The sequence below is a fragment of the Amphiprion ocellaris genome, chromosome 21, assembly GCF_022539595.1.
Source record: "Amphiprion ocellaris isolate individual 3 ecotype Okinawa chromosome 21, ASM2253959v1, whole genome shotgun sequence".
Classification (NCBI taxonomy): Eukaryota; Metazoa; Chordata; class Actinopteri; family Pomacentridae; genus Amphiprion; species Amphiprion ocellaris.
This window is the reverse complement of record NC_072786.1, coordinates 22,651,469-22,663,966: the sequence shown is the minus strand read 5'-3', so window position 1 is coordinate 22,663,966 and position 12,498 is coordinate 22,651,469. Positions and strand designations below refer to the sequence as shown.

At 41.0% G+C, this 12,498-nt stretch overlaps 1 protein-coding gene across 3 annotated transcripts; it reads right to left on the bottom strand.

Moving 5' to 3' along the window:
- Positions 1 to 3,998: 3,998 nt before the first annotated feature.
- On the bottom strand, positions 3,999 to 11,639 carry pfkfb3 (6-phosphofructo-2-kinase/fructose-2,6-biphosphatase 3). Of its 3 annotated transcripts, XM_023286231.3 has the most exons (15): positions 11,400 to 11,638; positions 8,985 to 9,113; positions 8,749 to 8,845; positions 8,591 to 8,657; positions 8,408 to 8,482; positions 8,263 to 8,319; positions 8,025 to 8,149; positions 7,727 to 7,934; positions 7,487 to 7,633; positions 7,294 to 7,398; positions 7,037 to 7,166; positions 6,786 to 6,913; positions 6,427 to 6,615; positions 6,153 to 6,175; positions 3,999 to 4,740 (listed from the first exon to the last, which is right to left on the bottom strand). In XM_023286231.3, the coding sequence occupies exons 1-15, from the start codon at positions 11,467 to 11,469 to the stop codon at positions 4,734 to 4,736; spliced, it is 1,557 nt and encodes a 518-aa protein (XP_023141999.2). In that variant the 5' UTR covers positions 11,470 to 11,638; the 3' UTR covers positions 3,999 to 4,733. The 3 variants fall into 3 exon arrangements, with proteins under 3 accessions (XP_023141999.2, XP_035811526.2, XP_023141990.2); XM_035955633.2 differs by lacking the exon at positions 6,153 to 6,175 and having other exon boundaries at positions 8,985 to 9,110; positions 11,400 to 11,639; XM_023286222.3 differs by lacking the exon at positions 6,153 to 6,175.
- Between the last annotated feature and the right edge of the window lie 859 nt (positions 11,640 to 12,498).

Sequence of the window (12,498 nt, the reverse complement as noted above, 5' to 3'; positions counted from 1 at the left end):
ATGAGCCTGGATAGGTAAAACAGCTCAACGTGAGTGACAACAACATGCAAAGGTAGAATGTGAAGTAGGTTTTGGAGTTTCAGTGGCATTGGGAGTGCTGAGGAAGCCTATCAGGAGTTGTGTAAGTGTGTGTATGTGTGTGTGTGTGTGTGTATATGTGTGTTTGAGAGTGGTGAACATGACAGCAGTCACATAGCCTCTCTGACCACAGGATGAACCAGACTGAGCCAAGACCTCAGTCTGCCCATGATTCAGACTGGAGGAAATACCACATTCAGCTGGCAAATGCAGAGTGTGTGTCTGTGTGTGTTAAAGTAGTGGGAGAGACACAAATGGAGGAGGATGAAGACATGCAGCATCTACTACGACAAAAGCTGAACTCATTTTAGGGGGAATTGTGCTTCAGACTGATGGTAATACTGCATGAAATGTCAGGAAATCCCCAAAATCACTAGTTGTCATCCTTGGAGGGACAAAAGGAAATAGTGGAAATTTGCGACATACTATATACAAATGTACAACTATTTTATACAAGTTTTCAGACTGTTTGGATGAGATCATTTTCAGCTGGTTGTCTTTGCAGCAAGCTCAGCAACAGTTGAGGCGAAGTGTCGGAAAGCTAGAAAGCAGGAAGCAATAAAACGATCAAGTCATTTACTTATGGAAAGTGATGGAAACATTTCACAGAAAGACTTTAAACCAGATGCCTGTTTGCTTAACTCAACAAGGACATCAAATCAGTTGCACAAATGATAAAAATGGGCAAAAAATTATACATAATAATGAATACTTAGATTATGATGATAATCAGGCTTTTTGATTTTTGTTATCCTCACATTAGAAGCAAACAGAACTCATCCATGTAAATGAATATTCACCATAAGCCGATCATTTCCCCTTGATAATCTGTAATGCCAGCCAATAAACATTTCTGCCAGCCAGTCTGGATTTTTTTTTTTTTTTTTTTAACTTTAAGGCAAGTTTTAACAGTGCTGAGGAAGAACACACATCTAACCAATGCATGCCTCGCAATGACTTAAAGAGACATCAGTCTAGCATTTAAATCTACAAGTGGCTCCTTTAAAATTCAGGTGACATTTGGAGACAGTTTCCTTACTATTGTTCTGGCTCTTTGAAGTCTTCACACCTTTGTTGTCTGACAGACCCTCATTCTCCTAAACTATTGTCACTGTTGAGCACCAACCTACAAACCCTCCATTCTTCGTATTTACATAGCAATAAAACAGTCACTGCAGGACTTTCAGGGATTTATTGAACACTGCAGGGAATCTAATCAGAAACAGCCTCCATTTCTAAGGTGCTATTGTTTCTTGCTTTGTAGTTCTGTTCTTTTCTGTATAATTACTCAACCAAAGAACGCTGCAGAATTATGCGACAATTGGGGTTGGTTTGTTTGTCTGTCTGTCTGTAACCAACATTACTCAAAAACTGACTAGTAGATTTGGATGAAATTTTCAGGGAAGGTCAGAAATGACACAAGGACCAAGTGATTAGATTTTGGCCGTGATGATGCTCATAGTCTGGATCCATGGATTTGTTAAAGATTTCTGCATCATTGTGAGATAGCAGCACGGCGTCACTGTAACTATGACAACAAGTGAACACTACATCAGCTGCCTGCTGATGATCACATGATTGTGATCCTACTACAAATCCACCGCTGCGGAGAGAAATGATACAGGGAACAACTGATTAAATTGTGGGGGTGTTTCTGAGTCCCATCAATTCCACCATGCTACATATTTAGGTCATGTGATTCAGTATCCGTACATAACATACACATGCATAACACACACCTGTGCTCAGCACAAGGTCATTTTGTTTGTGGGTACATCTATATTAAATGACCACATTCTATGTTGCCGTGATTTCTGATCATCAGTAACTAATAAACAAGTGCTGCATTTCTTTAAAAAAAAAAAAAAAAAAGTGCTGCATTTCTGACAATGCCATATGGGGGAATGAACAGCCTTGGCGGAGTACTGCTCTCTCTGAGTGCTTTTCTAGTTTACTATTTTGCCCCTACAGTATGTGGTCTCTTATTGTGTAGTTTTTCTTTTTTTTTTTTTTCCTTTTTAAAAAATTTCTGGTCCCCACAAGTAACTATGAATGCAAATTAGTAGATTTAATTTAATATAATACTAATAGAACTAATTTGATAAGATTTTAATGAGGTAGCAAAAAGTGACATTTAGGCCATGTTGTCCAAAAATATACATCTGAATCTAAATGAATCAATATCAAAATGCAGACAAAAAATTTGCACCTCATTTTGTATTAAGTGAAATACCAAAAACAAAAAAGTTTTTGATATTTCCCTGCTATGCTTCAATACTGATGAGAAGAACAGCACACATGTGGGCATCTTTATTAAAGGCAGTTTATGATGTATCACTCTCATTCATGAGTCATTCATTTATAGTAGCTAAGCCTAATTTTGTATTTTATCCATGATGATGAAGATACAGAACAATAGAAACGCATAGCAAAAATAACATACTGTCAACGTTTTGAAAACATTTAAAAATTCCACAAATTCTGTTTTAAGGGAGCTCATGTTTTATCCAAGACTTTTTCTGATTAAAATCAAATTGTTCACCTTTTAACATGTCCATATTGCTTTGGTTTGCTGGAAGACATTTCATGAGTAAAATAAATATGTCTACTTTCAAACTGCAGTGTCCTTATGTTCTAGGGTAGTTTTACAGTGTTTGAGTTGGTGTGCTCGAGCCACAGCTTGCAGCAGACGGGTGGTTGGGAGGAAAAGGCTGGGAGTTCATAGATCTGCACATTCTAGAGGAGGCAACCCTGTAGAATTAGATCTAAGCCTCATTAAGGCAGGAAAGGACTGTGTTCATGACTAAAATTCCTTTGTAAATTTGACATACGTATCAAAACTCTAACCATGTGTTGCTTCTTTGAGATTTGAGGTGATTGTATGAGTAAAAAGGCCCCTTGTGCCTTTATAAACATGTTCAACCACAGTCTCCAATATCTCCACACTATTTTAGAAGGTCAGTGTAAAGAAATATTTCATTTGTTATTATTGGTCAATATTTTTACCAAGCAGTCAGCTTTCAAATGTGTTTGTTATAATTACCACAAACCTTTATCTCCACCGTACTTCTGAGAACTTACGTTGGTTTATTCTATGGTTTCATAGCCACTTCCTGGATTGACTGCGTCACGATTCTACTGATAAGCAGCATTCGGCTCAGTGTTTGACTCATGTGAATGTAAGATAGTGACGGCAGGAGTGACGGAACACACTGTGTACGCTGCAGATTAGCTCCATAAATGGAAGCACAAAGGATGGCCTGAATATTAATGTTGGATTTGGGCCAAAAAAAAACAAACAAAGGAACGGTGTTTATTTTCCCGCAGTGAATTTATTGGTCCAGCAGATGCAAAAATCAACTGTACAACATATTCTCAAGCACAGTGCTCAGATTAAAAGAAGGTGCCTCTCCCATCAAGCAGTCATTTAAAACTACATAAAAATAAATAAAGAATATAATAAAACTGTTTTTACAAAAAACAAATTTCAAGTATCTCAAACAAACATGTTAAAATTTTGACTGAGATAAGTAAGCATCTGCTTCTTTCTCAACACTTATCGTGCTTTCCATTCAGTCCCAACACAATAGTACATAAAAAAAAGATTTGCACACATTTAAAAAGACTCCCGTGAGTGTTCCAAGTCATCTCCCATCCATGGCCAGTTATACCATATGTACACTAACATTTACAAAGATATTATTAACAGCACGCGTTGTGTTATAACAAAAATAGAGGTGCTTATATTTGTGCGTAGCCGACAACGACAGCAAAAGAATAATTAGCTCAAAAACATAGTTTCCCATCAGTAGAGTGAAATACATGCACTGTGGCACCGAAACTAAACAAAAATTAAAAATAAATATTCTCACTGTGACAATATTGAAATGATATGTGGAGTTATTAGGTGAAATGAGCAATCAAGTCCAGAGAAATTAGCAAGAGAAGCGGCGTCAGGCTTGCAAAACAAGCACTACAGGCACTCTAGGGCAAAAATCACCTCCACTACCGTGAAGTAACATGACACAAAAAACACATAATGACAAATGAATCCAAACAAAAGCAAAAACATATCACCGCTGTGCAAAATATCGCTTACTTTGTTGTGTGTCAGCATTCGAAGGAGTCAATTAAATCATGACGTTTTCCAAAAACATGAATAAATTAAAAAGGATTAGCTGGAGGTTTGGGCATTAGAATTAGTCTTTGGTCTCTCTAAAATATTAAACCACAAGCTGTTGGTTTCCCAGAGAGCCATCTGAGGTGTAACAGGAATGACTGTTGATTTAAAGTAGTCACAGTTTCTCTATCTGAACAATTTAGACAAAAGAATATCTAACAAAAAAATCATGTCTGAAAACAGCAAGAAAGGGACAATTTAAGAGTCTTGCTTTGATTTGACAGTCAAATAACCATGATCCTTTTTTTCAACAATAAAGGTGCGGTAACTGGTGTCCTTGGTAGACATAATTGACATTTTAGTGACAGAATAATGTTGGTTTAAGGAAAGCAATTCTTCATTTTCACTTTTCCTATCCTAGTTGTTTCATGTTGTTTTCAGTGAGTTTTCGTCAGTGATCCATCTTCTGACCCCACGACGGTGCAAAGTCACTGGCAGGGCTGCAGGAAGTCATGGCAGCCAGATGAGCTTCTCCTCAGGTCCTGCAAACACAAAGAAGAACAGCACCTGATAAGTACGCACAACGGAGCTGCCAGAACCAACAATACAAAAACACTGTCGTACCTTGCAAAATGATCGTCTCAACTAACGTAATCCCCAAACCATAAGTTACATCACCTGTGTTTTCTCAGGCCCTAAGTTCCTCTACGATATATTTAGCAAGCAATGAAACTAGCATGTAGCTCATGAGTGTGTGAACAAGTTGCTGTGTGTGCACCACGTTAATCCTCAGGTGATTATGAATGAAGCTTACGAGAACACACACACACACCCAGCACAGTTATTCACAGCTTTCCACTGTGCCAGCAAAACTAGCGTGGGCATGCTATTTCTCCTCATGCAGTCGAGAAGTTTATTCACTCTGCATGTTCGTTTAACACATAATCAGTGCAAACTGTTTAGTTGTCTATAAATGTTGACTTTCTCATAAGAAAAAGCTGTATTAAACTGAATGTAAACAGAACCAAAATATTGGACAAATAAAGACAGGAGAATATTAGCTAACGGCTACCAGTGAACAAAAACCGCTCTTCTGAAACTTCCAAATAAATTTCTGCTTATTTCTAAATGTATGCAAATAAGCACATCAAGCAGATGCTAGCTTTAACATGTTACATTTGAGTCATTGTTAAATGAGCCTGCAGGCCGGATATTTTATAAATAGCTTGGCTACTACTGAAGAAAACTTGCCTTGATTTGAAGTAGAAATTTGAAATTTAAGTATGAAATTTCTCTGGTATTCGTTTCAGATGTGGCTGCTGGCAGAACTATGAAGCAACTGCGAAGCCTCTACTGTGTGTTTGCCTTTGAAAAACTAAGAGCGAAACCACCTCTAGATAGTGGAGGATGGTGCATCTTTAAGCAGCACAAAACAGACCAAAAATAAACCAAACACACAGACAGTCAGGATGAATCAGTGGAGTATAGTAACAAGCACAGTGTAGTGATGACAACAGATAGGAATCTCAGGAATGTAAACTGCAGAGGGGAGTTCCCTATGGACAAATATGAACACTTTTCTTTTCCAGCACTTCCTGGAACAGTAGTTCTACTAAACTATAAAGTACTATTTCCCATGAGTCAAGTGTGGATCAGCACAGGCTTACTGTAAAACACTGTTGATAACAACAAGTTGTAATTATGTTGAAATCTTAGAGGTAAGACAAGATGCTGGTATGTTAAAGCACGTGTACTTCTGTACATTGCTATTTCTGTACAAAATTGAATTTAGAGGTGAGATTTAAGCATGAATAAAGATTTTTTTTTTTCAGTAAAGGAAGTCCAGGAAAAGAAATTCCAGCAGTGAGCACAATGTCAACAAAGACACAGCAACAGGAAGAGAATGGATGGATAAATGACAGAGCAAGGCAGCCAAAGATGTGCAAATACTTACAGGCAAACTTTGCCCAGCCAGTGCTGTGAGGTGCAGCGGAGGGGAACGCAGCAGAGGAAGAGGACGAGAAACAAGTGAGTGAACGTACATGCAGAAACTGTCAGAGAGGAAAGAGATGCAGGAAATGCTTGTGGCTTTGCTAAGAGGGATTTCCATTCTGATAAAACAAACACCTAATTGTGCATTAGTGTTTATAGCTTGTGGCTGGCCTTCAAAAATCCATTTTAGCTGACACCTACAACCTAAAGTTAATGTATGTTTTTGAGAGACCCACCTGTCCAGCCAGAGCAAGAGGGAGATGAGAGGGGCTGCAGAGGGCCAGTGAAGCCACAGAGGGGGGCAGCTCCTGGATCGGAGCCTCGTCCAGATCATCAATACGAGGTTTCTTGATGTTTGACTCAGGGCTAGTCAGAGGAGTAACGCTGTTCCTCCTGATCAGGGTGCCAGGACCCCTCTTAACCTCCTGCAAGTGTAACAAAAACACACAAGACTTAGAAGTGCAAGTGCAACATGAGGTTTTATGTAAAAATGACTGGAGCAGCTGATCACAGGATTTCCTCTGCTGATCTGAAACTCATCACAAATAAAGGAAGCGACGTTGACTTCGATTCTCAGTGATCACTCAACCATTACCTCCGGTCTGTCTCTGTGGGTGTTTACTGCCTCCACATTCAGAGAGATGGACTCCACTTTGCACCCATAGGCGACTGGGGTGAGCTTCAGCACCGTGTGGAGGGGACACTTCAGGTAGGGCATCTCATCTGCAACAAGTGGCAGGAAAACATATACATTAATAGAGCTAAAGCAGATCATATTTAATGCCATAGTATTATATTTAGATCCTGACCCGAGGCTTGGGGGCTTGTGGGAGTTGTAGTACACACCTGCACTCTTGTCCAGGAAGTAAGCCAGCAGGCAGCGCATGACAGCCTGGTGGCAGATCACCAGGACATTCTCCTGCCTCTCCAGCTCCATGATGACCGGCTCCACTCGCTGAACGAGGTCCTGATAGGACTGCAATCAGGAGGGTCGAGGCAGTTATTAATACTAGCATATGCTTGTTTCTTGTGATGTTTGCTAGTGATCTGAATTTTAAAAGATGTTCTGTAAGTGTAAACATGTCAAATGGCTGTCTGTGTACCTCTCCAGCAGGGTAGCGGTAGTAGTATTTATCTTCATCCCTCAGAGCAAACTCTTCTGGGAATTTCTCCTTCACTTCATCATATGTCATCTCCTCACACAACCCCTAAAAAGATCAAGCACGTAGTCAGTTTGGCAGCAACAAAGACAGCTGTGTTGTGTGGTTTGAAAGTCTGTCGTAGAGAGACACTCACAGCATCAATCTCATTAAGAGCCTTCCACTGTTCGTATGGGACTCCCAGGTGCTCAGCGGTCTGGATGCTGCGACACAGCTGGCTGGTCCACACCTTCAGATTCTTCAGCTGCTGCTCCTCCACAAACCGAGCCAGAGCAGCTGAAAACTACAGCAGGAAGGGAACAGTATTCAGCACCTGCCCATCACCACTTAAGTCAGTCAGAGACGTTCATCATCTTTACAGTGGTCTTGGAAGTACCTGCTTGCCCCTCGGTGAGAGGCCGGAATCGCCGCCCAGTCGTCCCTCCAGGTTGTCGGTGCTCTCTCCGTGTCTGCACAGGTAGATGGTCCGTGGCTGGACGTGGATGTTCATCAGGTAGTACACAATCTTGCTCTGAATGTGGTCCTGGATGCGGTTGACGAGAAAGCGGCGACCCACATCTATTACTTTGATGAAGGAGAGGTCCCTGGAGGGAGAGAACAACCAGGAAAGGATGAGTGATTTGTGTGAAGGTTTGTATTGGATGTGGGACACGTACTGATAAAGTCAGTGTTACCTGTCATGCTGATCAGGATCCAGAGGTTGGTAGCTGGTTTTATAACATTCAATTCTCCTGTGGAAATCCAGCATGGCTTCAGTCTTGTTGCAGTCGCGGTAGTCCGGACAGGACACCTTCACTTCCTGCACAGGGAGGAAAACTGTCAGACGGCAAATAACACGCCTGATGCCAGAGAGTTATTAACATGTGAATCTGTTGAACACAGCATATGGATGATGTCATGTGTGTGACTCACCATGATGTTCGATGCAATGACATTGGGGTCGTCACACACGGATTCAATAAAGAAGACCTGGGCAGAAAAAGGAGATGTTGTTTAATGTGCTGCATTGGCACCGGTGTCATACCTTGGCTGCTCTGGTCGCCGTAGCAACATGCACCTTGAAGCTGTTCTCACTGCCAAACTTGAGGATCATGTCTCGCCTCTCTCTTGTCGTGTTGGTGGCGTCAAAGACCTAAAAAAAACAAACATCAGAGAGCTTTATAAAATGATGGGATTTCATCAGGTCAAACATGAGGAAACAATTTTCAAAAAGCACGAGATTCATGATGGGTAAACTCACCGCTACTTGGCCTCCCTCGTCCTTCAAATAGGACTTGACATCCCTCAGAGCGGCTAAGGCACACTGCCTGAAGAACAAAGATGATGAAGGTGTCACTTCAGCTACTGTTAAACAATATTACAGTTCTAAGTGAGTGTGCAGAGGGTCAGGGCACTTACTGTCTGATTTTGACGGCATATTCATTATCAGGCTTGAAGAAGTCATAGGAGCTGTAGTTCTTGACCGCCTCCCTGCGATACTCTCCTACGTTGAAGACTACAACACACACAGGAGGACAAAAGGGTGAAGACAATGTCCCGGAGTTAGAAACACAAGTTAATGCCAAAGTGTTCCTGATGAGGGACTGAACATGCTGTCTACACATTCAAATGTGTGTTGTAGGAGTGTCATCTACCTTTGGTGGGCATGCCGATCCAGTTGAGGTAGCGGGTGAGTTTCTTGGACATGTACGTCTTGCCTCGAGCCGGCAGACCCACCATCACGATGACGGTGGGGGGGTTGGCGAAGTTGGGGGCGCCGGCTGCTGCAGAGAAGGATGGCAGGAGGAATATGTCATGACAACTGAGCCTGTTTACACTACCACAAAAAGGAAACATTGCACTTAATAAGACGTTTAATTAAGCCAATGAAGGAGCGGAAGACACCACGAGCAGAATTTTGAACATCTTCAGGTAGACCAAATATCAGCTGGCCAGTAAGAGCTGCCACCTGTCTGAATTTATTCACTGAAACCTCTACTCTATAATCTCCATTTCTGCCTCTGACACACTCCCAGCATGCACATGTCTGTCTGCTGCCCTCAGTCTCGGCTTTTACTTCCACCTCGCTGCACGTCTGACCCACTTTTGAACTGCCCTGCACGAGCCAGCATGAGCTCTTTTCACTTGACCAGATATACATTAACCCAGCCCCCTGAGGTGGGGTTAGATTTGACAGTATGTTATATATCCCTGTGGGCTGCTTCATGTTACTGTGGCTGATGTCACAGGAATGTGGGGCACTGATTCTACATGTAAAAGAGCCTTTGTAGGTCGTCACTGAGTAATACATACTTTTCATGTGAAATTTCCTCAACATACGAAGCTCTTTTCTGGAACCAGATTTCTTCTTCCTCTCCATCACTGCAATTGTAAACATCAGTGGATATCATTCATCCACTAACAACTCCCTGACAGCTCTAATGTACGCTTCCTAATTTTGTTTCCACAACACAAGTGCCACGTTGCCTAAATGGAAAAACAGATTAAATTCTAAGTCAGTGTGAGCACATCCCAGAATCTCTATTCTCCTCTCCTCCATCTCACCTACAGCATCCCAACTCTTCACATCTCAGGTGTCAGTTTCAACTCATCAGACTTCAGAATTCTTCTGAAGTACAAGTGAGAGAGAAGCAGTGGTTCCAGCATGGAGAGTTTCTGATTGTTGACTAGTAAACCAGAATATCCCATCAATGATCAAAGAGCACCAGTAGAGGATGGCCTGTTCTATTAACATGTTTACACTGTGCAACACTTCACCTGCTCATTCTGTTACCTTCAGTTTGCTGATTTAGTCACACTTTAAACAAAATAAAACATTTTCGCAGTCTGATGTGAAGAAACCAACACTTTCATCCTTTCCGTATCATCATCCTCTGATCAATTTCAATAAATCCAAAAAGAATTACTCAGAATATTATTATTGGAATCAATTAATGAGGCAAAAGAAAATATTTAACTTGGATCATCTTAATGAATTAGCAAATTGTGATAACAGGATTTGCAATCTGATTTTTAAAAATGTGGCTCTAATATACACTACCAGTCAAAAGTTTGGACACACCCTCTCATTCATTGCATTTTATTTATTTGTATTATTTTCTACATTGCAGATCAGTACTGAATTTTAACAATTTTTTGTTTACAACATAATTCCATATATATTCTTTTATAGTTTTGATGTTTTCAGTATTAATCTATAATGTAGAAAATAATGAAATAAAAGTTATTGAATGAAAAGGTGTGTTCAAACTTTTGACTGGTAGTGTAGGACTCAGTTTTTTCTGCAATATATCACATTATGTCACATCATTTTTAAAATTAGATTTTAATGTTCTCAAGCTGCAGCATTTAAAACTACACACAAAGAAATGCAGACTGCTATTACAATTTTTAAGCTAACGCAGGTGCGTCACTTGACTTTTCTGGGTTTAAATTTACACATATTTGACGTCCGTCTTTCTCACCAGCAGCCATAAAAATTCTCCTCTCTAAAGACCAACTTTCTCTGTGACATTAAACTCCATTTCTGTCCTAACTCACGTCCCTGGGTGGTCTTTTCGTAGTGGTCAACTCAACAGCATCACGGTCGGCCCATGTGTACGCGCGCTACCGGCCGACCAATCAGAAACCTTGCTTCAGAGTGTCGGGACCCCGCGGTTACCTTGGCGACGGGAGCCTCGTCATGCTCCGGTTTCGAGAGCAGCTCGTGCCGATGAAGCCCAACGGCGAGTTAAAAGACCGGCGGAGGTCAGCGGGTGCACCGAGGACAGCGATATATCCGCAAAAACACGCTAAAACAATAATAAATAGCGCCGTTCAGCTCCACGGAGAGAAAGAAAGTGCAAAGTTTATTCGACACTTTGTTGTATTGCGGTAATAGCAGCGACAGCATGATGCTAACCGGCAGTAGACACACATGTCGGAAGCCATAACTTATAAAAACTGATTAGCGTCAGAGTCAGACCACCACATACAAGCTAATAATATGTACACATATCAAGTAACAGCGAGAAAAACACAAGGAAGCCATAAAGACGGCAGCGTCTTACCTCTCCGCCTGTCATCCTTGGTGGGAACCCAGATCTTTTGGATCCTGTTCTGGGTGAGCTCTCTGGGCATTCCTTATTGCCTAAAGAACCGCACAGTACACGAGAACCGAGTGGCTTCGATCCCGGAGTGAAAAGACTGTTAAAAAATAATAATCAAAGAGCCGGTGTTTGCGGGTCCGAGCGTCCGTTCAGATGCTGTTCAGAGTGTCTGCAGAGCGCCGTGAGTCGAGCTAATCTGCCGGTCTGCGGCTCACATCCGCTATTTAACCCCGCCCGGAGCAACGTGACCGCATGACGACAACACACACACACACACACACACACACGTACACACACACACACACACACTCCAAAGCGCCTCACTGTGGTTAACTTTATTTATTAGGCTGATCATTTTACATGCAATTTTCACTACCGTTCAAAAGTTTGGAGTCACTTAGAAATGTCCTTATTTTTGATAGAAAAGCATTTCTTTTTTCATTGAAGATAACATTTAATGAATGATAAATCCAGTCTAGACATTGTTAATGTGGTAAATGACTATTCTAGCTGGAAACAGCTGATTTTTAATGGAATATCTCCATAGAGGTACAGAGGAACATTTCCAGCAACCATCACTCCTGTGTTCTAATGCTACATTGTGTTAGCTAATGGTGTTGAAAGGCTCATTGATGATTAGAAAACCCTTGTTCAATTATGTTAACACGTGAATAAAAGTGTGAGTTTTCACGGAAATCACGGAATTGCCTGGATGACCCCAAACTTTTGAACGGTAGCGTATAACCTAATTAGTATGATCGCAAAAAGGCTGTTTTCGTCATTTTTCGCTTTATTACGTGTGTATAGCTTCTATTGTAGCATCAGTACAATTTAATATACTACAAATTAACTCTGCTCCATATAATTTATTACAATGACTTGCTTTTAGTTTTTATGGGTTTATAATGCGTCTCAGCACGTACATGGCATTTGAATGTAATTTGCGTCGTCTTTCAATTTTCAACTGTTTACTGCGATTGAACAACAACAAAAAACTGTTTCATCCCTGAAACTCAACAGTTGTTCTCCACATCCGTGCTTGATGTGATGAAAAGACATT

Excerpts from the sequence above, each read along its gene's own strand:
- pfkfb3 (XM_023286222.3), bottom strand. The coding sequence starts at position 11,469 with ATGCCCAGAGAGCTCACCCAGAACAGGATCCAAAAGATCTGGGTTCCC. Across the intron at positions 7,399-7,486 it reads CTCTTAATGAGATTGATGCT|GGGTTGTGTGAGGAGATGAC; the intron begins GTGAGTGTCTCT and ends TGATCTTTTTAG. Across the intron at positions 6,616-6,785 it reads CCCACAGAGACAGACCGGAG|GAGGTTAAGAGGGGTCCTGG; the intron begins GTAATGGTTGAG and ends TTACACTTGCAG.